Here is a 25,386-nt window from a genome sequence, read left to right as displayed (position 1 = left end):
ACCATGTTTAAAGTTTATTGTTTAAACCTTTTGTGCAAGTGTGGCTAATATTCTGTAGCCCTGAAGAGGCCACACAAAGTATTTGGGCACTTTTGAACACTTAGGTCACAGTTATAAATACAGTGAGGAAAATAAGTATTTGAACACCCTGCTATTTTGCAAGTTCTCCCACTTAGAAATCATGGAGGGGTCTGAAATTGTCATCGTAGGTGCATGTCCACTGTGAGAGACATAATCTAAAAAAAAAAATCCAGAAATCACAATGTATGATTTTTTAACTATTTATTTGTATGATACAGCTGCAAATAAGTATTTGAACACCTGAGAAAATCAAGTGTTAATATTTGGTACAGTAGCCTTTGTTTGCAATTACAGAGGTCAAACGTTTCCTGTAGTTTTTCACCAGGTTTGCACACACTGCAGGAGGGATTTTGGCCCACTCCTCCACACAGATCTTCTCTAGATCAGTCAGGTTTCTGGCCTGTCGCTGAGAAACACGGAGTTTGAGCTCCCTCAAAGATTCTCTATTGGGTTTAGGTCTGGAGACTGGCTAGGCCACGCCAGAACCTTGATATGCTTCTTACAGAGCCACTCCTTGGTTATCCTGGCTGTGTGCTTGGTCATTGTCATGTTGGAAGACCCAGCCTCGACCCATCTTCAATGCTCTAACTGAGGGAAGGAGGTTGTTCCCCAAAATCTCGCAATACATGGCCCCGGTCATCCTCTCCTTAATACAGTGCAGTCGCCCTGTCCCATGTGCAGAAAAACACCCCAAAGCATGATGCTACCACCCCATGCTTCACAGTAGGGATGGTGTTCTTGGGATGGTACTCATCATTCTTCTTCCTCCAAACACGTTTAGTGGAATTATGACCAAAAGTTCTATTTTGGTCTCATCTGACCACATGACTTTCTCCCATGACTCCTCTGGATCATCCAAATGGTCATTGGCAAACTTAAGTCGGGCTGGACATGTGCTGGTTTAAGCAGGGGAACCTTCCGTGCCATGCATGATTTCAAACCATGACGTCTTAGTGTATTACCAACAGTAACCTTGGAAGCGGTGGTCCCAGCTCTTTTCAGGTCATTGACCAGCTCCTCCCGTGTAGTTCTGGGCTGATTTCTCACCTTTCTTAGGATCATTGAGACCCCACGGTGAGATCTTGCATGGAGCCCCAGTCCGAGGGAGAATGACAGTCATGTTTAGCTTCTTCCATTTTCTAATGATTGCTCCAACAGTGGACCTTTTTCACCAAGCTGCTTGGCAATTTCCCGTAGCCCTTTCCAGCCTTGTGGAGGTGTACAATTTTGTCTCTAGTGTCTTTGGACAGCTCTTTGGTCTTGGCCATGTTAGTAGTTGGATTCTTACTGATTGTATGGGGTGGACAGGTGTCTTTATGCAGCTAACGACCTCAAACAGGTGCATCTAATTTAGGATAATAAATGGAGTGGAGGTGGACATTTTAAAGGCAGACTAACAGGTCTTTGAGGGTCAGAATTCTAGCTGATAGACAGGTGTTCATATACTTATTTGCAGCTGTATCATACAAATAAATAGTTAAAAATCATACATTGTGATTTCTGGATTTTTTTTTAGATTATGTCTCTCACAGTGGACATGCACCTCGATGACAATTTCAGACCCCTCCATGATTTCTAAGTGGGAGAACTTGCAAAATAGCAGGGTGTTCAAATACTTATTTTCCTCACTGTATGTGACTTCATTAGAAGAGTCTGTATATCTGCATGTGTCAAATGCTGCAGGATATTGTCTTTTCACTAAAATCACTTTTATTCATACATATACTTTAAAGCAATCATTATGGTGATTGCTAGTGGATGTATGAAGTCAGCTCTTCATCAAGTTCACCCAGGTGTCCAAGCAGAGGAACCACAACACTGTCCTCAAACCACAAACATACATGAAGTTACACAACACTGACTGTCTTCGTGTTTAACACTGCATCTGTTGTTGCAGTACTTCAAACCCCTTTTTTTAATAATGTTTAGCTTGTAAAATGCACCGTTGCATCTTTCTCTGCACTTGCTGTGATATATTATCATTAGTGTGACTTGAAATATCCAGATACTTTTTTGGGGCCAATGTATTTGCTGGGAAAGTGTTTTTACATGTTTTTCCAGGTGCTCAGGTGTTTTGTGGATGCTTGTTCTTATTTTCACAGAGGGGTTTTAATGAGGTGCGAGAGGTAAAGCAGTTTCACTTCACTGGCTGGCCCGATCATGGGGTGCCGTATCATGCTACAGGACTGTTGTCATTCATCCGACGAGTCAAGATATCCAACCCTCCCACCGCTGGGCCTATCGTCGTCCACTGCAGGTACTGCAATGCATCAACACATGCTCGTACAGCCTATGTGCTGGAAATGCAGAGGCCATGTGAGCATGTATGTAGCCAGCTGTATTAAGATCATTTGCAGTTAATGTTGGCCTTTGGTGCAGTGTGAAAAGTAGCAAAATGAATCAAACATGGAAAGCTGTAGCATTTAGCAGTTTTTATGTGTAAAAATATTGCTGATGAAACGTCATAATTGCTTTGTACTGGTTTGAAAAGTAAATTTACTGGAAATGTTCTCCTCCCCTCAGTCCATCCAAAATGTTTGTTCCTGTATTGTAATAGATTTGGAGAAATGTAGCATTGCATCACTTGCTCACCAATGGATCTTCTGCAGTGAATGGGTGGCGTCAGAATGAGAGTCCTGATAAAAAACATCACAATAATCTTGTTAAGTGAAAAGCTACTTGTTTGTAACAAACAAAGCCATCAAGGTCTGTTTAACTGTAAACTTTATAGCTTCCAGCTAAAATACAAGTCCATAATCCATAATATTGCTTTCTCCAGTGAAAATGTCATCTTGTCTGAATCAGGAGTGAAATATGCACAGACCAAGCAAAGAAATCTTCATCTTAATGATGGATTTGTTTCAGCTTTTGTCTTCTCCAGATGATAACTGATGGACTGGAGTGGTGTGGATTATTGTGATGTTTTTATCAGCTGTTTGGACTCTCATTCTGACGGCACCCATTCACTGCAGAGCATCCATTGCTGAGACACTGATGCAGTGCTACATTTCTCCAAATCTACATTTCTACAAACTCATCAGCTCATCTCAGATGGCCTGAGGGGGAGCATATTTTCAGCAAATTTTCATTTTTGGATGAATTATTATTTTAATGAACAGTACAGCATCAGAAGAAAGATCCACAGCTTGACATTTTCTATCCTTTTCTTAAGCAATGCATAGTCGAATTTGGGGGTCTGTCTCTGTTGAGACTGATTCTTTTGTTGCAGATGAGAATGCATTGTCATTGGTTCATGACATCATTTCCTGTTCTTAGGGTCTTACCACAGCTCTTCTGCATGTGCGATTGGTCTTGTGGTTGGATCTTTATTTTGTCATGCTCACACTTCAGTGTACCAGCGTCCACATCTGACACTGTTGGCCAGTCACAGCAGCTCTTTTGACTCTTTGTACTCTTGGTTCTCAGCTCATTTAACACATCTAGCAGAAACAATTTTACCCTTAAACATTACCACGTTGCCTGCCGTTCATGCCCCAAGAACAGGATGTGGTCTCATCTGCATTGCTGCATGCAAAAAAAAAAAAAAAAAGAGAGAAAACAATCCCATGATGCAGCTTTCTTTTCCTTTGAGATAGGTTGACAGTCTTTGATTGCTACCCTCTTTGTTCTCATTGCATTATTCTGCCGTTCAGTCAAACAGAAAAAGTTTTGATTGTGATGATTGACAGTGATAACCATGGCAACAGAAAAGTTAAAAAAAAAAAAAAGTCAAAATATAAAATGTGTGGTAACACTTTAGAATAGGGAACACTTATTCACTATTAACTACGACTTTTCCCTCATTAAATTCCTAATTTGCTGTTTATTAATAGTTAGCGCGGTAGTTGTTAAGTTTATGTATTGGGTAGGATTAGGGATGTAGAATAAGGTCATGTAGAATAAGTCATTAATATGTGCTTAATTAGTACTAATAAATGGCAAATAGTCTAGTAATATGCATGCTAATAAGCAACTAGTTGCCTATTATAAATAAAGTTGCCTACCCTAAAATAAAGTGTTACCAAATGTGTAAGTCTTACAGTGTAAATGCAAACTAACAGATCTGCTACAACAATATTAAAAAATAAAAAATAAATAAAAAATCAGTGATGGCTAACTAATAGTAAAAACAGACTTTGTTTTATTACGTGATGTATTTCTTTGTTCTTTATTTTATTATTTTAATGCTTTGATTCATTTGACTTTAAAGCAATGTGTACTTATTTGGAAGATATTGGTTGCTGTATTATTTACTTATTATTAACATTAAAAAATATTTTTTAAATGATTTAATATTTTTATTTTTAAGCAGTTAAATAAAATAGTTTAATAGTTGCAATAGTTTGTTCTATGGTATCAGAATAGGTGCTGAGAATTGTGAAATTTTACTGATATCGTGACAGCACTACTAGAAACTAAATAACCAAATAAACGTCTTTCAATTATTCCATGAAATGTGTCGTACAAATGTTTAATATTTTAAAATACAGATATAATTTTAACAAAGACATTAAGCAAAGAAACCTAATTGAAATATCTAGATTTTAATATAATGTATTTCACATTTATGTGGATCTACACATTATTGTATTTAAAAAAGAAAATGATGCCTTGGAAATTTCATACAAAAGACAAAACCACTGCTTTAGACAGTTTGCATGAATTAACTACATATTTAACTTAATCAAAAAAATGTCTTTAGACCCTAGTTTTTATACATAATGAAGCTTTACAAACAGCTCTGATAGCATTTATAAAACAGTGCACTGCTGCTCTCATCTCTATGCTGCTTTTAGACTTGGAATTGTTTGATCAGAGATGAAATCGATTTGAGACGGATGATGATTTTCTTCTCTGCTTTGTCCGTTTCAGTGCGGGAGCCGGCCGGACAGGATGTTACATCGTGATTGACATTATGCTGGACATGGCAGAGAGAGAAGGGGTTGTGGACATCTACAACTGCGTCAAAGCTCTGCGCTCCAGAAGAATAAACATGGTTCAGACTGAGGTGTGTTTGCATGCTTCAATCATGATACTGATTATGGTCCTCTAAGATTTTCATCCCACTAAATATATTTTTAGGAAGCCACTGGTTATCAAATTCATAATGTTAGTTCTTATTTTGTTTTAGCTTTCAAGTTTAAACAATTTCATTTAATTAAGCATACAAAAACATGCTTTTGCCATTACTGCCAGTACCTAAACGTGCATGTCCAGAGGCCTGCAGTTCAGATGCATTGACCTCTATAAAACATCTATTGCAGAAGAAGGAAACCTCAGTCCTGACCACTAAGGGCCACTGTTGCATTTCTGCACTATTTTCAACAACAAAGCGGTCAGCCATGCTGTAGTTTCTGTCTTGCTGCTATGATGCATTTCAGAGTGAATGAATTCAGAGTTCCTTTTAAAAAAATATAGGTATTATTTAATATAAGTGTTGCAGTTTTGCTACAGTGGGACTCTGAGGGTTACACATGTAATACCATCTACATGATAAGCAAACTAATAGGGTTGTCAAAAATGAAAGCGCATGTATTGATGACACACAACCCCTGGTTTTCCTTTGGCTCTCAGGAGCAGTACATTTTCATCCACGATGCCATCCTGGAGGCGTGCTTGTGTGGCGAGACTGCGATTCCCGTGTGCGAGTTCAAAGCCGCGTACTACGACATGATCCGCATCGACTCTCAGAGCAATTCCTCTCACCTCAAAGACGAATTCCAGGTACCTGACAGATGCTGTTGCTTATTATTCAAGGCTGTGCTTTTCCTTCAGGACCCAGATTTTACATGGACATCCAGTGGAGACCCAACACAAAAATCCAAACTTTGTTCAACAAATGAAACAAATATGTCCTTACAATCAAACACTATTTTATTCATTTAAAATACGCAGCATCATTTATTGTTTGGCTTCAGCATCTCTTGGTGGTTTTGTGTTCTTGGTAGGTAATAATTCACAGCACAGAACACTGTAGTTAAAATAGTGCCGTCAACCGATTAATCGCATCCAAAATAAAAGTTTTTGTATTTTGGATGCAATTAATCGCGATTAATCATTTGACGGCACTAATTTAAAGAATTCTCGCATAGTTTTGTATTCTTGCAGAGTTTTATTCATGGATTTTGAAGATGCAAGCATGTCACGCAACCTGTTTGTGTTGGCATCTGGTTCATTTGACTAGTTTCTACCAAATAGCATACGATGCAGTTGGATTAGACACACGGCCTTTGGCATTAACAACGAAAGCAGCAGAATCAGAATCACCTGCTGGTGTCCACTCTCTCCTGTGCAGACGCTGAACTCAGTGACCCCTCAGCCTCAGCCTGAAGATTGCAGCATTGCACTACTTCCTCGAAATCACGACAAGAACCGCTTCATGGACAACCTCCCGCCTGACCGCTGCCTGCCCTTCCTCATCACCATCGACGGAGAGAGCAGTAACTACATCAATGCAGCGCTGATGGATGTAAGTATGGTTTCCTCGCGCTCTCTTTTGCTCGTCTCCTTTATGTTAGACACACGCTCTGTTCCAAAACCTAGTGAGCTGCCAACGGAGGTAAGATTTGAGGGCAGCCAAAAGGTAGGCAATTTAACATTGCTGCCTTCTGAGATACACACACATTTATTTTAGCATTACCAATACTAAAAGTAATAGTAAACATATTGATAACAACAGTTCAGTATGCTAAAAATATAAATGTTTTACTCCAGTATTTATGCTGTGTATTCTTTATGCAACATGCTAACATCCAACTCTACTGAGTCAGTCCCTCGCTTGTGTGCCGATGTGCAGCATCTCAGATCAGTCATTTGTGAGTTTCTGTGCTGCTTTAGAGCGCAGCTGTCAGTGTAGATAGCAGACAGCGAGATCTCTCATTGGATTTTGGAACGGAGCTACAGAAAGCTAGAGACAAATCCAGGTGGCAAGTCCTTTGAGTGGGACAGATGTTAGCGTGAGCCACTTTCAAACCTATTCCAGTCGCTCTATAACGTGCTGATAGTGTCATGTAGATCAGTGATACGATTATCTGTCTCGAATTAATGAAGCATTCAATTAGTAGTGTAATTAATGAATTCTTCTTGATGGCTGTATGTGGTCCTAAATTGAACTTTCTTTCATTTGGGTTTTCAAAAATAATAGAGTCCAAATTATTTTAGTAACATTGTGGGAAAGGGCGAGGTAAGTGTAAGTGTGAATCTCTTGCTTTAAAGTGTCAATTTTGTCATTTATTAAAGGACAAGTTCACCCAAATGCTGAACTCTCTGCCATCATTTCTCACCCTCAAGTCATTCAAAATCTGGATGTTTTTTCCCCTTCTTTCTGTGGTAAACAACTGGAGATTTTTAACAATGTATTTATTTCCATACAACAAAAGTGAGTGGTGACCAGTTACTGTCAAGCTACAAAAAAAAAGGCAAGAAACCACCATAAAAGTAGTCCATACTACACACTTATGCACTTTTAACTGAACAGAAGCACAAATTTGTGATCCGAATCTGTTCCTCGTTCAACGCTACCATATGACTTTAGAAGTCTTTCAGCTTGAGTTGTGTGAACTACTGTTAGTGTGTTTTGAGCATCACAGCTCTTTGGTCACTGCATGATTTCACTATATGGAAAGTAGCCGCCTAAAGATTCCTCCAAAACTCTCCTTTTGTCTTCCACAGAAGAAAGAAAGCCAAACGGGTCTGAAATGACATGAGAGCGAGTGAATTTTCAGTTTCTATTGATTGATCTGTGAGTGACAGTGCATCCATCTCCTAGTGCTTCATTTGTCATGGCTGTCTGTGTAAGTACTGTAGTGAATTAGCTATCTAGTGTAGAGCACTGTTTTCCGATGTGCACATACATCGTCTGTATATCTGAGAGCGTGTTCAGTCAGTGACATCCCACAGCCGATGACCTCTGACCCTGGGAGATGGTGATCACACAGCCACAGTCAGCTATTTTGACAGCTGAACTCAAAAAGTTGTGATTTTAGAGGGTAATTTTAAATCGCTTCCTCGTACGCTTCACAAACTCTTGGACTTTTTTTAACCAAGCCGTCAGAAGAATACCAGGTAATTTCTGATTCAGTTCTGCCTCTGTTAGACTGGATTTGTTTCGTGGCTTTAGTGGTATGTCCGCACTTTCCATTCAACCTCTCTATACTGGGTTTGCTACAGCATGCAGAGAAAAAAGAATGCATTTATTCACTTACAGAGATGTACATGTATCACACTGACAACATCCACAAAGACGCACACGCAGGAAACAACACGCGTTTACATCATTATTTCATAGTCGAACGCTCACAGTGGTCCTTGCATGATCATACACATCGGCCATCCTGAAAAACGTCCCATCTTCATCTTGGTTGTGCGTAAGTGTCAGAAAGCAGTGTGTTTGCAGGAAGTACATTATGTTCTATGTTATGCAGAGCTACAGGCAGCCGGCCGCGTTCATCGTGACCCAGCATCCGTTACCCAACACCGTCAAGGACTTCTGGAGGCTGGTTTATGATTATGGATGCACCTCCATCGTCATGCTAAACGAGATCGATTTGGCTCAGGTGAGATTGTGTTGTTGTTATTCTTATAAAATGTTTGTGCAATGTATATTTAAGGAATGAGAAGACATCAAAGTTCAGTTGGAGTGAAGTCAGTGGAAAACAATCTGTTTATGTTGAGCCAGATTGAATGTTTCTTTTGTGTGTTTAAAGGAATAGTTCACCCAAAAATAAAAATTTACTAGAAATGTGCTCACCCTCAGGCCATCCGAGATGTAGATGAGTTTGTTTCTTCATCAGATTTTGAGAAATGTAGCATTGCATCACTGTCTCAGCAATGGATGTTCTGCAGTGAATGGGTGCCGTCAGAATGAGATAAAAACATCACAATAATCCACAAGTTATCCACACCACTCCAGTCCAATTAATGGAAAAGAAAAGAAACAAGTTAAGACATTTTAACTTTAAACTGTTGCTTGATCTATGCATATTTCTCACCTTATTCAGATGAGGTGGTTTTTCACTGGGGGAATTTATTATGGCTTATGAACTTGGTGTAAAGTTAAAACATCTTAATGATGGATTTGTTTCAGCTTTTGTCTTCTCAAGATGTTAACCGATGGACTCGAGTGGTGTGGATCACTTGTGGATTATTGTGATGTTTTTATCAGCTGTTTGGACTCTCATTCTGACGGCACCCTTTCACTGCAGAGCATCCATTGCTGAGACACTGATGCAATGCTTCATTTCTCAAAATCTAATGAAGAAACAAATCTTCACTTTTTGGTGAACTATTCCCTTAATGCAACAGCAGGTTAACTGTCAGTGACTCCTGTGTGTGTTTGATCCGTGTGTAATCGGTGTGTACAGGGTTGTCCTCAGTACTGGCCGGAGGAGGGAATGCTAAGATACGGCCCTGTACAGGTGGACTGCATATCCTGCTCTATGGACTGTGATGTCATTAGTCGTCTTTTCAGGATATGCAACCTGACCAGGGTGAGTTTTTCCGCATGTCTCTGAAACCCATTGATCGTTTTGCAACAAAGTGCAGAGCCGTACACTGGTCTTGGGCAGAAGTGCATAGTTACATTGATGTGTGTGTGTGTGTGTGTGTGTCCTAAGCCTCAGGAAGGTTACCTGATGGTCCGTCAGTTCCAGTACCTGGGATGGGCGGGTCATAGGGAAGTTCCCGCCTCCAAGCGCTCGTTCCTCAAGCTGATCCTCCAGGTGGATAAATGGCAGGAGGAATGTGAAGAAGGCGATGGACGCACTATTATACACTGCCTGTGAGTACAGATGTACAGAGACCAAAAGCAGCTGTTTGTGTATTAATTAGTAGCTAGTTTTACTTTTGGACGGACAGAAAGTCAGACCACAAAGTCTACTCATAGCTTCCTCTAATCTCTCGTCAATGTTTCCTGTCAGTGTATTGTCTTTGATTGATTTGCCACTTTCACACTGCTCTCACTGGCATCAGATTTACCCACACCCACACATCACATAAAACGTAAACTACAACCGGTCCTTTGACTGGTCAAGTCAGTTTTCTACACTTTATTTATGAAGCATAAATAAAATTATTTATGCTTTATGCTTAAATTATTTATCCTGCATAAATAAAATTGACATGTAAAATGATGTTGCAGTAATAATGGCTTAAATTCAGTTTAAAGGGATAGTTCACCAAATATAAAGATATATTTTTTAATATAATACCAAATAACACACTAGAGCTAAAATTAGCATCTAATCAAGTGCTTTACATGTGCTTAAATAAATACATGAGAATAGATTATTAAAAAGTAAAGCTTTTAATTTGACATTATTACCAAGTGCATTTTTTAAAAGTTGCTTAATTGTGTTAAGAAACTGTCAGGAAAGTGTCTCTCTTTAAATACACTTAAGTGCCCTTTTTATTTGATTATATAATGTTATCTGCAAGTACAGTTTTTTTTAAGGTACTTTCAAGATTTGAAGTACACCACAAGTGCACATTCGATAAAATTAAGCACTTCTTTTTTCACAAAGGAAACCCCATTGAGCAAACCTGTAAGGTGTTAGTAGTGGAATAAAAAAGCCAAGTGATCAAAAGTCTGGCAGCACGAAAATCCAAAGATTTCTCATTGATCTTGAGCAGGGTTTCTCCATCGATACTGACCCTTCACTACAGCATGTGTGTAATGTAATGTTCGTCTGGATACAGAACGTTTGCACACATCGTTACAGTGGAGAAGTGTGTGTGTGGGTGCTGGAGTGCCTCATTCACACGTGTGTCTCTGTCTCTGTAGGAACGGAGGCGGCCGCAGTGGGATGTTCTGTGCCATCAGTATTGTGTGTGAAATGATAAAGCGGCAGAATGTTGTAGATGTCTTTCATGCTGTGAAGAGTCTGAGGAACAGCAAGCCCAATATGGTGGACAGCCCGGTATGAACCAACATCTACACTCTTTATGCTTTTGTCAGCAGTGTCATCAGCCAGAGCAAATCACTGGAGAAGCACTTTGTTCTTAGGTCATGTCGCAAAATTAGGTAGAATTACACCTAACTTTAAACCAAACCCCGCAACATGAACACAAATTAATATCACTCAGTACTTATTTGAGTAATTACAGTGTAACAGTGACACCTTAAAATAAAATGTAACCTCATTGTATTTTTGTCTTGCTGAATATCCCGGGATCCTTAAAACAAGGATACAATACTAAAATGATCTGGCAAATCCATTTTTCTTGCTTTAAGACACATGTAATATAATGCTGTGTGTGAGCTGAGAAAAATCAGCTGAATTTAAGGTACATTCTCTGAAAACACAGCATCTCAAGTCAGTTTGTCCTGATTTAAGGGTGCTGAGATATTTTACTGGAAAAAACAAAATACTGATTAGGAAAAATATTGGTTTCACTTTATTTTGATGGTCCCTTTAACACATTCTATTGACTATAAGTAATGTTGCACCTACATTTCTACTAACTCTAATTAGAGTGTAAGTAGTGTATTAGTTGACTGGTAGGGTTAGGGTTAGATTAAGTTGACACGTTCTTGCAAAGTTACTTCTAGTCAGTGGAATATCTGTTGGGAGACCAACACAATAATGAGTTAGTAGATATGAAGCAGAGAGTCTATTAATACTCTTATGAGAGTTTGTTGACATGTAGTTGCAACATTACTTAGTGTCAACAGAATGTTCAAAAGGGACCATCAAAATAAAGTGTTACCATATTTGAATTTGTTGACTTTCACAACAGAGTCAAGCGCTGAAATTTCACTGTAAATGCAAATAAAAAATGGATAATAATCTAATACAATGTAAGATAAAAATCATCGTATAAAGCCCACGTTTTTATAAAGGTCAAGCTTTTTTTTTGAAGCAAATAAAAAGTAGTCTATTTTGTACTTTATATTATTTTTATTCTTCCTTATTTATTGTATTCTTTTTTATTCAGAAATTTGCATTTGCATGTTAGCTGGCCATTTAGCGCAAGTAAGAAAGACTCCATCAGATGTTTATCAGGATATATTTCATGATAATCTGGTGTGGTTCAAAGAGCTTCACCACATCCTCTGCAGCTCTTCGGAGAGTCAGCCAGTGCTTCTGTCAAACACATATATGCCTCCTCTTAAAGTTCATTACTGCCACAATCTGGACTGTTGCTGTGTTGTTTGAGAGTAAAGCTCATGATTTCCCTCTTGCTCTGCAGGAGCAGTACCGCTTTTGCTACGATCTGGCTCTGGAGTACATCGAGACGTCGTAATGGAGACGTCATCTCGTACGGACTCGTGTGTGTGTGTGTGTGTGTGTCTGAGCAGCACACACTTGGCTTATTTTACATGTGACATGGGGTGTGAGTGGTGTGAAAAATGTCTCCATTCGTGCATCTGTGTTGACTTTCATGAGATTCAAGTGCCGGCCACCTGGTCGAGGTCATGGTTTTTTTTTATATCAACATTTTTATTTTTTTTTAATTATGATTTCATGCAGCCATTTGAAACACTAAGCCCGAGCTGTTGCATGCTGAAGACGCTCTTTATTTCTTTGTGTCTATCACTGTTCCTGGTAATAAACATATATAGTAGTACTCGTGTAAATGGACATTGTTTCGAAAGGGGAAAAAACAAACAAACACGTTCATCCATCGATCGAGAGCGTGTAACTTTGGCTCGAAAAGACTGCATTCCGCACTAATGGCTGGCTTATTATGTGTTCTTTTGTTTTTTGGTAGCAGATGATGACCATAAGCCAAAGACTTGTGTAAATATGTCTATAGGGATGAAGCACATTGTTTGTATTTATTGTTTACTTGCATTTTTGAAAGCTCAAAACAATCATTATCATTCCCCGTTTAGCTGAAATTTTCACTGCAAACGCTCTTTGTAGATTTTTATGTACGAGACAGATTTAAGTAGTGTTATTTTTTTTTTTATTATTATTTTGTTATTGTATTTGAAAATTGTATTTCTTTTTTTTTTTTTTTTGGAAATCTTTTACATGCTATCGTGCTTTGTTTTACGTAACTGATTGTGAATTATTCCTTTGCTGAGGAGAAAAGAGAAGAGCTCTATTTTTTCTGATGTTTTCACATTTGTATTGTGCTGGAAATGGAAAAAAAAAAAGACAAACAATGAAGTGTATGCATTAAAAATATATACAGTATTAGACTCTAGTGTATTTAGGATCAAAGCCAATTTAAGAAGAAAGATGCAGCCAGTGTTGATGCTGATCAGACGTTTTATAGAAAACCAACAAAAAATTCATCATGTGAAATAAGTTATGTATTTTTTGTCTGTAGTTGTTGGCTTTATGGCTGTATTACGATGTCAAATAGTAAAAATACTTTGAATAAAAAAAGATATGTTAAAGAATGTGTTTCCTCCCATTTGGAACGAATACTTTTAAAATGTGGCTTGTTGGAAATTTTGTGCTGGTTTCCCAGCTTTGAAAATGCCACACAATAGTGCTTCACGATGCCATAGAATAACCTTTTTGTCTAAATGGTTCCATATCTACCTTTAAAATCTGAAGAACCTTTGTTCTTTGAAAGAAGGTTCTTCAGATTATTAAAAAGGTAAGAAAGAGACGGTTCATTAAAGAACCTTTGACTGAATGGTTCTTCTGTGGCATCGCTGTGAAGAACCTTTTAAGCACCTTTATTTTTAAGAGTGTGCTGTAAAAATGAGTCAATGATGTCTGGTGTTTCAGTTATTTGGATCCCTGTTGTTTTGACTTGCATTTGGCCCTGATGTCATGAAGTCAGGCAGAGGATGTGGGATTTGTGTATGTCATTGTATTTTTGCAGATACCCGGTGCAGCTTTGCTTAACAATGCGTTGAGTTGTGGTCTTTGAGCAGTACTCGGCTTCCTGTCCTCCTCCGCTGCGCAGGATGCCTCGCAGTCTCGTTGCCAGTCTGCACTGCTGAGCTTAAGGGGCCTCTGGAGGGGCCAAAGGGCATCCTGGGAGTTCCTCTGCCACCTGGCCCTCCATTAACCCTCTTACGGGACGTTTTATGGATTCGCGAGGTACAGAGCCTCGTCTCTCAGCCCTTCCAGTGCTTTAAAAGCATCTCCTCGTAAGAGCGCAGCAGAAGATGGCTACTACGCTGCATGAATTCACGCAGTTTCTGGATCCTAAAATGTTCCCCAGAGTGCTTCAGATCCAGTCAGGAATATATTATCAAGGTAAGAGTAAAACTGCAGGGTTACCTGCTCATAATTCATCTGCTCCTCAAAGTCAAATAATGCTGTAATTGCGCATTTCTAACATTGTAAAACCTAGAAACAGTTTGCCGCAGAGAAACAACATGTTGAAATGGTGAAAATTTAATACTGATAATTCATATGCTTGCTGTTTGTTTTTTAAATACTATTTATTTATTTAATTTTTTAAATAAAGGGTGAAATAGGCAACCTAATCCTGTTACTCAGTTTGAGTTTAAGCTTTGAAGACAGGCACATTTTTACATATGAACCAATAGCAGCTTTCACAAATGTGTCATAAAAGTATCCTTTTTAAACATTTAAGAGGTAACTCTAACTAGCAAGAAAAGTACTGAAATTATCAGTTGAAGAAACAAAGTTTAATTCATTTTCAAACCACATGATGCCGAGCGGAAACCCACTTCTTTCTGATCTTTTTCTAGTTCCTTTTAGTCTGTAATATGTCTTTCATGATGTCATTTATTTGCTCACAATAGCACTCCAGTGCTTGTGCAGAACTGTGAAGAAATAGTTTTACTGCAACCGAAACGAAATGGATTGCAATACTGAAAGGTTTGTAATGTATTTTAAGCACTTTAACAATTTCTTTTTCAGGCTGCGTGTATGAGGTGTTTGGAAGAGAGTGCTCTCTTTCAACAGGAGACTTGCTGAAAATCATTGATATCACCATCACGAGATTCACTGCTCGGACCTCCAGCAACACTGAGATTGAGATTCCTGTGGAATATCCAGGTAACAGAGTTTCAGTGGACAGTAGATGCTTGAAACCTAAGACCATGGCACTTTTTTATATATATAAAATAACTATTTGTGTCTTTGATTAGCAAGTGATTTGATTATTGTTGGTTGATCTGTTTAAATCAACGGAAAATAGCTAAACGTGGTCAGTCTGTTTGAGATCATTTGCTATAGAAATCTACAATTTATCTCTGTGTCATCAGTTGAACATTTGTTCATGCATTTGTTTTGTTAATGAATTTACTTCAAAATGTATTAACCTTTTTTTGGTAATGATTAACAAAAGATTAAATGTTTAAAATTGAAAAGCGTAAAATAATTGCACATACATAAAACAGACTAACAACAACAAAGCCATGTTTTGAAGTATGCGCGTGTATGTTACTTGCAGATGTTGGCTTTACAGTTTGTTCAGTCTCTGTGTGTCTAAAAGATGTAAATGGAGGAAGTCATGTTGCAGATCTCGTCATGTGCTCCTCCATGATAATTTTGCATGTTTGTTTTACATGTTGGTGAATGTTTTGAATAAATGTTATTTAATACAATAATTATTTATAAGATAATCATATCATGCCAATCCTGTCACATGAAATTCATTAAATTACAAAATAAGGTGAAATTTAATACAAACCCTTTTTTTGTTGTTGCATATATTCATTCTTTTTATTTGTACACAGTGACTTGTAACTTCTATTTGTACCTCAGAAGACTGGTTCTTATGTATGATTGTGATGCTATCAATGGAGGTTAAAGTGACAGTGTTACAACTCTCTTCATGTTAAAATCATCCCGTTTCTTAAATCGCAAGGGACTCATTTCGCTAGTGAAGAACAACAACGTTTCAGAAAAGTGATCTTGTGATTTTACTATTCTGCATTAGCATATTTTAGATCCCTTAATCCACCCCATACCTAAACTTAACTACTACCTTACTAACTGTTAGTAAGCAGCAAATTAGGAGTTAATCGTTAGTTAATAATGAGAATTGATCCCTAAACTAATGTGTGACCCAAATATCATTGTCTTGAACCTGATGTGAACAGCAACTAATATGCAAAGACAGAATTAGAGCAAACTCACTGCTGCGTTACCTGTTGTATGCAGAAGTTTGATTCTTCTGTCTTTATGATCTGTGACGTTCAGCTGCTCATCATAACCATAAGGTTGTCCTAGATAGGATTTTCCTTAGCTGAATGTTGAAGTGATATTGCTGGGATTGCTTAAGGATGAAAAGCTCCCTCTTCACGTGGATAAGTCCGATATAGTGGACAGTGGCCAGAGTTGTTTTTCTTTTCCATTGGTCATGTCTTACAGGACTTTGACTAATGCAACATCCAAAATAATAGTGGTATAACGCCCTGTTAATGACTTGATAAAAAAAAACTTTTGTGCGTTTGTATTTTTTTATTACCCACATGCTGTCGCCACTTTTGGTCCTTGTAGTGACTTAACATTGTCTTTGTGCTCTATGTGACAGGATTGTTCAAACTAGTGGCTGACAGTCAGCCGTACCAAAGCATACAAGAGATAGCAGACTCAGTGAAGATCAGCTCCCACAGACTGTCCCAGCCGGTATTCCTCAGCGGTTCAGAGATTCAGCTGGCGCAGGGTGTCATACGGGAGGGAGACAGCTTCAGAATCACTGCCGTCACCCATGAGCCCAGCGGTGGACGAGTGCGGTGTGAGCTGCTGCACAGAGAGCCCAAGATCTGCTTCAGCCTGAGCTTCTCCCAGCAAGGCCACTTCACAGAGTGCCAGGATGACCAGTTTTACACCCTGAGAGAGATAGCGGAGTGGAAAATCTCCAAAGGCAGAAAGAGGACTGTAACCGAGGTCAAAACTCTGCCTAAGAAGGACATTTTATTCTCAAATTTGCTGGAGAATGTATTTGGAGAGCTGAAGCTGACTCCTGTGTATGAACTGAAGGCTGTTACACGACGTGAGTATGACACTAGTTTCATTCCTGTTCTAGTAGTGTACACAAATATTGTTAATAACAGTATTATAGCCCAACATGCGGCAGCAAATAATTTTCTTAATCTATAATTTTTGCCTTGTTTTCCTGTAAAAATATCTGAATATCCTTAAAAAGAACCAAAGATATATTAAGAGAAATAAAATTTAATAAAGAAGAAATTAAGGTCATGCTTTATTTTAAGGTCCAATTTTCGATATTAACAAACCATTAACTATGACTTTTGCCTCAGTAAACACCTAATTTGCTGCTTATTAATAGTTAGTAAGGTAGAATATAGTAGTGCAGAATATGTGCTTTATAAATACTAAGAAACAGCCAATATGTTAATAATAGTCATGCTAATAAACAACTAATTAATAGTGAGAATTGTTCCTTACACTAAAGTGTAACAGAAATAAAAATGTAAGAAATTATTTGCCAATAGGATGAGAAAAAATACATTTGTTTACCCCTTTGAATGAAGTATATATATATATATTTTTTGTTTTGTTTTGTTTTTACTATAAATCTTAGTTAGATTTCTGTAAAAGCAGGAGATAATATCATTCTTTTTACTTCTCAAGTAAATTTATCTTGTTTAAAGGACATTTAGTGATTTTGGTCACACTTTACAAGAAGGTTCTATTTATTAACATTAGTCAACTACATTAGTCACTGAGAACTAAAACTAACTAAACTAAGACTGATAAATACCTCTAAAGCATTTATTAATTTTAGTTAATGTTAATTTCAACATTTACTAATACATTATTAAAAACAAAAGATCTATCTGTTCAAATTATGGACCTGAGATACCATAAGCTAACAATGAACAGCATCAACAAAGATTAATAAATGCTTTAACAAATAAGTTGCTCATTGTTAGTTAATGTTAATTCATGCATTAACTATTGTTAATAGAATACCAAAAAAAAAAGGGCTAGTCAATGTTTTTGCTGTGTGATCCGGTCATTGAAGATGAATTTTTTTTTTAAATAGCCGGGAAAATCGCTTTATTCATGAACGAGTAGAGAGAGTTCTTTGTAAAAATGTTTATAAATCCATTTGTACATAAACCATAACATTCAATTCAATGGGACAATTACATATGAAAGCGTTAGTTAGAAAAGTTGGCTTACACCAAAATCTGTTCTGCTCACGTCTCATAGATAAAACCCATTGATAAAGGTTATTCCTCTTTAAACTTGGACCCTTTCTTCCCACAGTCAGTGAGAAAATTCTGCTCATCCCATCAAATCTGGACGTGGAGGTGGTGGACGTCACTGAGCAGTTTGATTGTGACTCTTTTGTGCAGCCTCTCTCTCTTGCGGACGTTTTCAAGAGTCCTCCAGAGTTTTTTCCTGTGATGGCCAAGTTGTCATGTGAAAGACCTTTCAAGCTTTCGCCAGAGCTGGAAATGCTTTTCAATTCCAATCAGGTGATCATTCATCATGCTTTCTATGCAAAACGAATACTGGCCTCGGAAATGGGTCGTGAATCAACGAGACACTTTCTTATTCCGGAGTCCTACAACGGACGCTTCAAGCGGCGGCCGCGCCAGTTCCCCACCGCCTACGATCTGGAGCGAGCGCGCAGCGAAACCGAGCAGATACGCGTGGTGGCCACCAGGGAGTTTGAGTCCGTCTACAACGGGCTCACTTCTGTAAGCGCTGGAGATGAGTTTATAGTGACCAAAGGCAAAAGCTGTGCACTATCACACAACGGAACCAAGAGGGCGGCCGATGCTTTTCAATGTCTGAAAGTCACAGGGACGGAGGCGAAGGAGCCTGTGCGCCTCCCAATGTGTTTGGAGGGGGGATTCATGGAGCTGGTTAAAGACAAGCGTCAATACACCATTGCGGAAATATGCCGCTGGTTCCCGCTGCCCTTCAACGTCAAAGTGTCTGTGCGAGACCTCTCTTTGAAGGTGGACGTTTTGGCTGGCGTGCCTGGTCTGCACATTGAGGAGGAGATCTCTGACCCTTGCCTCCTCATATCAAACACTGACCTGTCAGAGATCAGGGAGGTGCCAGTCAATCGCACAGACTTGATCCTCAACATAAAGCAGAGCTGGGATGGCCAGAGTCCAGTATGTAGTGTGAATTCAGTCATAGAGGACATCTCAGAGGACTGTTACTACACACTCAGGAGGTACGCTGTTACTACCATCACACCCCCTCCACGGCCTCCCAAAAAACCCAAAGACCCTCCACCTCGACCTCCCAAGATGTTGTCGTCCAGATCTGAGAGCGCAAACAGTGAAAGCTCCAGCTGCTCTCCACAGGTAAACTGTATTTGGTAACACTTGGTTTTAAGGTGTCCTTGTTACACGTTACATGTACTTACTATTCTAATAACACTTAATTATGCATAATTGCATGCAGGTAACCCTAAACCAAACCCTAATCCTAACCTTAACCATATAGTAAGTACATGTAGTTAATTAATATTTCTCAGTAGTTAAATGTATAATTACACTGTAACAAGGACACCTTAAAATAATAGTGTAACCCTGTATTTCATTGCATTTTGTGTCCAACACGCTTCATCCTTTTGTAGTTTTTGTGTTGGGTCCACGTTTGGTGAGCTGTGACACTCAAATTTGAGTCACTTCTGTGTGAGCGAATATTCGTAATTTAGCAACAAAGCAAAACTGAAGATCCACAATGGATGGGGATTATCACAAAATGATCGGTAAAAAAAGAGACTGTTTGTAAAGAAGGGTAGCACTTTATTTTAAGGTGTCTTGTTACACGTTACATGTACTTACTATTATAATATCAAATAAATTATGCGTAATTACATGCAAGTAACCCTAAACCAAACCCTAATCCTAACCCTAACCATATAGTAAGTACATGTAGTTAATTAATATTCCTTAGTACTTAAATGTACAAATATAATGTAACAAGGACACCTTAAAATAAAGTGAGGTTTTTTTTAGAAATTATGTATAGTTGATTTGCTTGTTAGCTAGTAGAATAGCTTTGGATGTTTATTTCACTGTTGTTATTCCTGTATAATTCATTGTATTTTGTGACCGCATTGGACGGCACACCCACAAACCATTCACTGACCATCTGATGCATACTGCATAGAAAATGACTAGAGCTGGCTGAAATCACCAGTTCCCGTCTGACGGCTTTGTGCAACATCCTAGAGTCAGGGTGCATAGAGGTAGCAAACTAATTTATGATGAATTTATGATAACTAGTGACTGGGTTTGAAAGTAGTTCTTGGATTTGCCAAAGTTCGTGGCTTGATGTGTGTGAAAGAATATTTTGTTAAAAGCGCTTAGAAGCAAGTAGCCAAACGAGATCTTTGGGTGTCATGTATTTCTTAGCCAAAATAAGCTGCAAAGTGGACCTGACTTCACGGAAATAATCAAAAGTGAGGCTACATGAGACTCAAACTGCTTACTGTAAATCATTTAAGGGGTATTAAAGAGCTTGTGTGCACTGTAGGTTTGGTGAGAATGTAGAGATAGGAGAGTTTCATGCTAAGCCAAGTACAGTAGTTCCATCCACAGAACATTTGTAAGTAAAAAAAAAAATACTTAAGCTTTAAGATAAAGCAAAGAAGATACATGTAAAATTTACCTATTGTACGTTTTATGGTAAACTGAAAAAATGAGTTTAAAAATCCTTAAAACAAGATAAATTTACTTGATAAGCAAAACTGCATATAAAAAAAGATTTGTTTTCAAATTTTGTATATATTATATATAATATTTTACACTGGCAGATAAAAAATAAAAATCTGCCCTTGCAGTAAGACAATACATTGATATTGAATGGTGGATAATATTTTATAAAATAATAAATTGCAATTCCTAATTATTATTATTATTATTATTATTATTACATTAATTGCCTAAGACACCCACATTGCTGAGATAAACCTGAACGTCATGTGATATGGTTCTCAGCTTCGTGTGACTTCCTCAAAAAGTAAAACTGAAGATGCGTAATAAATACTTACACTACTATTGTGTTTTAGATTTCAACAGATTAGAAATATTTTTTTGAAATTTTATTTCACACAGAGATTCAAAGGATATGTTATAGTTACCAACATTTAGTATTTACGTAACAGAAGAGAATATTGAACACATGGTTAAGGAGTGTATTTATCATAAGTGAACAAGAAGCCAGAGATCTGCATTTAAGAGTCAAAGAGTTTTTCCATCAAGATAATGGCCCAATGCACATAGTTAGAAATCCAGAAATACTTGTAAAAATTTTTTAAAAAGGTCAAGCAAAAATGATCTGTGAACGGTTTTTATCCACCGACAGTCTTCACCTCACCTGGTAAAGCTTTGCTACAAAACACATAAGAACACATCCTCACTGATTTAACTTTGTAAATGAGAAATGTATTTCAGTCTGTAGATAGGAAAGCTCTTAAATGAAGAACATTACATTATATTAGAAATAATTTGAACGTCTGAATCTGAAAGTGTAAAAGGAACAAAATGTGAAAAATCCAGTAATGACTATCAGAATATAGTCAGAGACCTATACGTATGAAACAAGCTGAATATGCATGCGGATCTGCATTTTAAATTCACATTTCGTTAATTTTATTTTCAGTATTATACAAAACAATAAATAAACACCCTTTGCACACCTAAGCAGTAGCAGGAGAATGATCCCACAGTAATATGGCAGAAGGCTTGTAAAACTGTTGTAAGCGCCTCCTAGTGGATTATTAAGACAATGCAAGAACTCAACTGTTCAATCAAGGTGTTATTTACAGGCCAACCTCACAGACATTGTAAGGGGAGGATAGAAAGACATAACAGGTATTTATTGTTAAAATGGGATAAAACTAATTTGTTGCATTTTGTGCCTGGCCTACAATGACATATGTGCCACATTAATGTAGTATTTACATATACAGTATATGCTGCTATAACGCTTACATTGCAAAACAATATAACATAATATAACATCACATAAATGCATTTTAAAGGAAGTGTTGACAACATAGTTAAATTAATTGAAAGGAGACGTTTTCCTCAACAGGTTTTGCTGTTGTTTATTTGTTTTAGTACTATGGGCCCCACTTTATATTGGGTGGCCTTAACTACTGTCTACTTATATTTAAATGAATCATTTGGTACAATGCACTTATTGTGTACATACATGTTTTTACATTGTACTTATATTTTTTAAAAATACCTTTATGTAAGTACATCTGTAATTCATTTCTGTAATTACATTTATAATTACACTGTTGACCCATCTCTTAAACCTGTCCTCCCCCGTATCCCACCTCAATAGCAGAAAAAGTGTTTTGCAATACAATATGACCACAATAAATACACTGTACTTATTTGTTGATGCAAGTACATAGTAGTTAAGGCCACCTCATATAAAGTGTGACCTGTTTGCCTATGATTTGTACTAGGAGTGTTGAAAAGATTACTTTTGAAAATAATGTAATGGAACTTTTATATTCACTTATTATATACACTGTGTAATTTCACAATGTTCTGTCATCCCTGTCACAGAGTCTTTGTGTTGATCCTTTTAAGCAAGATGACTTCATTCAATGCAGCGATTCAAAAAATGGAAACGACAAAAGGTTTCCCACTAGTCCAGTCACTTTGCCAAGACCTAGCCTGCAGAAAGGTAGGAACATTCTGCTGCCTCCCTCTTCAGTGTTTATCAGCATGTTAAATGTGAAGTGTGTCATTTCAGCATCACTAACATCACCAACTGAAAATGCAAAAATAATGATTGTTTTCAAACAGGTGTCCATGGGCCTCATGTATAAAATGTTGCGTTAAAACTGTCCTACATTTGTTCTAAGATCATTTCAAGTGTCTACATGTTTTTGTAAATCTGACCATTGGTGTGGCTTTTAGTGTACACACACTGCCTTGCCGGCAGCCATGTCACCCTGTAGCCCAAGACTGGTTACTCACTGAAGCTAAGCAGGGTTGAGCTGGTCAGTACCTGGATGGGAGACCTCCTGGGAAAACTAGGTTGCTGCTGGAAGAGGTGCTAGTGAGACCAGCAGGGGGCGCTCACCCTGTGGTCTGTGGGTCCTAGTGCCCCAGTATAGTGATGGGGACACTATACTGTAAAAAGCACCGTCCTTCGGATGAGATGTTAAACCGACTTAAACTGACTCTCTGTGGTCATTAAAAATCCCAGGATGTCTTTCGAAAAGAGTAGAGGTGTGACCTCGGCATCCTGGCCAAATTCGCCCATTGGCCTCTGACCATCATGGCCTCCTAACAATCCCCAAATCTGCTGATTGGCACTATGGCTGCCGTCGCATCATCCAGGTGGATGCTGCACACTGGTGGAGGATGAGGAGAACCCCCTATAAATTTAAGGAATTATTATTATTATTATTATTTAAGATCAAATATGAAATACCACTCTGTTGGTCGAGTCAGCTGTGCTGCCAGAGCCGTGTCCACTTTTAAGGACATCAACCCACTAACTGCTTATTTATAATCAGCTCTACATATGTAGGCTTGACATGAGAAGATATTTTAACAAAAAAAAACAGTTCACACTTCATCTTTAACAGGCTGTGTTTTTAAGCTTGTGTGTATTTGTGTCCTCACCTAAATTTTGAGTGGGCATTTGTTTCCCCCTCAGATCTTGCCAAGGGCCAAAGTCTGGACGACATATCCATCACAAAACATGAAGCTGACGACGATGATGTGCATGATTATGAATATATCGATGAAGATCAGCTTGACAGCATAAGGAGGACATACAATGAACAAAACATTAACACGGGCAAAGGAAAACCGAGTAACACAATATAAGAGTGCTACAGTATGAAGAGTATACTATAAAGTTCACTATGGCTGTGTTCCAAAACCACTTACTTTAATTTCACATGATAAGACTGACATGGCCAAAGTCTATTTAATAATCATGTAACTTTACATGACTATAAACCTGATGGAATGCAAATCATTTATTAAGTTAAAGGTCGTCTGTGTTTTCAAATCCCAGGGCAAAAATGTACTTATTAGTCCTGTAGGAGAGCAGACACGAGGTACAAATCTGGGCTTTTTGGAACTGCCTTTCTTAATGGGATTAATGCCAAACTTCGAGTGAACAGGGTAAAGTACATGAGTTCAAAATCATCTTTGTTTGGTCTGACCCTGAGGTTAATGCATGTTGTATATTCATTCATATACTCTTTATTTTTCCTGAATTAATGTTTAAGGTCCATCGGATATTATGGTGCTTATATGAACTGGTATACTATCCGTTATGAAACCGTAATAAGTACAATAAGTGAAGCAAACAGTATATAACCATAACAGTTATACATATCATATTTATACGTATATTTACTCCCTACCATCTAAGACAAATATTTCCAGGCAACACATTATTCAACAAAAAGAAGGTCACGATGCAGAAATAAGAGAAAACTGAACTACACTCATCTCAGCAGCCAGACCATGTAGATCTGTGTGGCTAATTCTTAAAAAGCAGATTTATTTTTTAGCAGTTTTGTTTTGAAGTATATAGCTGTGTATTGTACTCTGAATGATTACAACAGCATCAGTCATTCCAAATTTACAAATCGGAGCATTGCAAACTGGAAGTGAGCTTCCTAGCAAATTCAAAAATTCAGATATTGTTTATTATATTTCATACAATATTATGAATATGTTTTGAAAAATCACATAGAACCCATTCGGGTTCTACAAGTGTCTGGATCACAACCTGCTCTTAGTCACAAACCGTCCAGTACTGCCGCATGGCCAAGCGAATGCACGTCACAGAACAGATGCCAAAAGCTCGGTTTAGTGGCTGTTTACGGATGCGTCCAAGGCTGTGTTGTTTTAACCTGCTGTCACATTGGTGCGCAAGCCGATTAATGTTACTGTATTACAATGACTTTTATGAAATACCACCACCCTGTCGACATGGCTTATGACGGGAATTAAAATTGAATTCAAAATGTTCAAATTAATTGGCATTGGGGGGGGGGGGAAATGCAATAATGACAACAAAGCTATTAGAAATGGTCTTTCTTTTGCTAAGCCTCTGCAGTGAAGAATTTAGAGGTTTGTGGATGGCTTGTGGATCATGCACTCTCCAAAAAAATGTACAAAAAGCTATCACTGGGGTGACACTTTTATATCCTATTTATTTAATGGTTCATGTTAGTATTACAATACTATTATTTCATAAAAATATTAGTACCTTTTAAAAGCCACGGTGACAGCTGTTTGATGTAATGATGCCAGAGAAATCAATCTTTTTTGTTAACTTTAAATTTAGTTTTTTTGTACAGTCTGGTATGTAGAATTGAAAGTGGGTGTATTCTTTACATTATTTTGTGGAGAAAGAAACATCAAATGTTCTGCATTTTGTCTGGTTTACTTTGAATAAATGAGATGGAAAGGATTCATGT

General features: G+C 37.8%; 2 protein-coding genes across 15 annotated transcripts in view; both read left to right on the top strand.

Moving 5' to 3' along the window:
* ptprk (protein tyrosine phosphatase receptor type K) overlaps positions 1-13,426 on the top strand; it is a 184,816-nt gene extending 171,390 nt beyond the window's left edge. For 12 of the 14 annotated variants that reach the window (XM_058755143.1, XM_058755145.1, XM_058755144.1 and 9 more), the window contains 9 exons: positions 2,184-2,338; positions 4,954-5,089; positions 5,656-5,805; positions 6,377-6,550; positions 8,505-8,636; positions 9,444-9,569; positions 9,696-9,859; positions 10,862-10,997; positions 12,271-13,426. In XM_058755143.1, the coding sequence (XP_058611126.1) occupies positions 2,184-2,338; positions 4,954-5,089; positions 5,656-5,805; positions 6,377-6,550; positions 8,505-8,636; positions 9,444-9,569; positions 9,696-9,859; positions 10,862-10,997; positions 12,271-12,324 (1,227 nt within the window). In that variant the 3' untranslated portion in view covers positions 12,325-13,426. Of the gene's footprint in view, positions 1-2,183; positions 2,339-4,953; positions 5,090-5,655; positions 5,806-6,376; positions 6,551-8,504; positions 8,637-9,443; positions 9,570-9,695; positions 9,860-10,861; positions 10,998-12,270 lie in introns of those variants that run through there. The other 2 variants (XR_009267521.1, XR_009267520.1) reach the window with 1 other exon arrangement.
* A 111-nt stretch (positions 13,427-13,537) lies between these two features.
* Positions 13,538-25,379, top strand: themis (thymocyte selection associated). The gene is made up of 6 exons (XM_058755155.1): positions 13,538-14,246; positions 14,880-15,017; positions 16,501-16,962; positions 18,207-19,264; positions 22,496-22,616; positions 23,601-25,379. The coding sequence occupies exons 1-6, from the start codon at positions 14,156-14,158 to the stop codon at positions 23,771-23,773; spliced, it is 2,043 nt and encodes a 680-aa protein (XP_058611138.1). The 5' UTR covers positions 13,538-14,155; the 3' UTR covers positions 23,774-25,379.
* Positions 25,380-25,386: the final 7 nt, after the last annotated feature.

The sequence above is a fragment of the Onychostoma macrolepis genome, chromosome 20 (genome assembly GCF_012432095.1).
Source record: "Onychostoma macrolepis isolate SWU-2019 chromosome 20, ASM1243209v1, whole genome shotgun sequence".
Classification (NCBI taxonomy): Eukaryota; Metazoa; Chordata; class Actinopteri; order Cypriniformes; family Cyprinidae; genus Onychostoma; species Onychostoma macrolepis.
Note: the sequence above shows the minus strand (reverse complement) of the source record. Positions and strands in the feature narration are given on the sequence as shown.

Coding starts and splice junctions, on each gene's coding strand:
- themis (XM_058755155.1), top strand. CDS start 14,156: ATGGCTACTACGCTGCATGAATTCACGCAGTTTCTGGATCCTAAAATG. Junction 14,247..14,879: donor GTCAGGAATATATTATCAAG/GTAAGAGTAAAA, acceptor TTTCTTTTTCAG/GCTGCGTGTATGAGGTGTTT. Junction 15,018..16,500: donor GATTCCTGTGGAATATCCAG/GTAACAGAGTTT, acceptor TCTATGTGACAG/GATTGTTCAAACTAGTGGCT.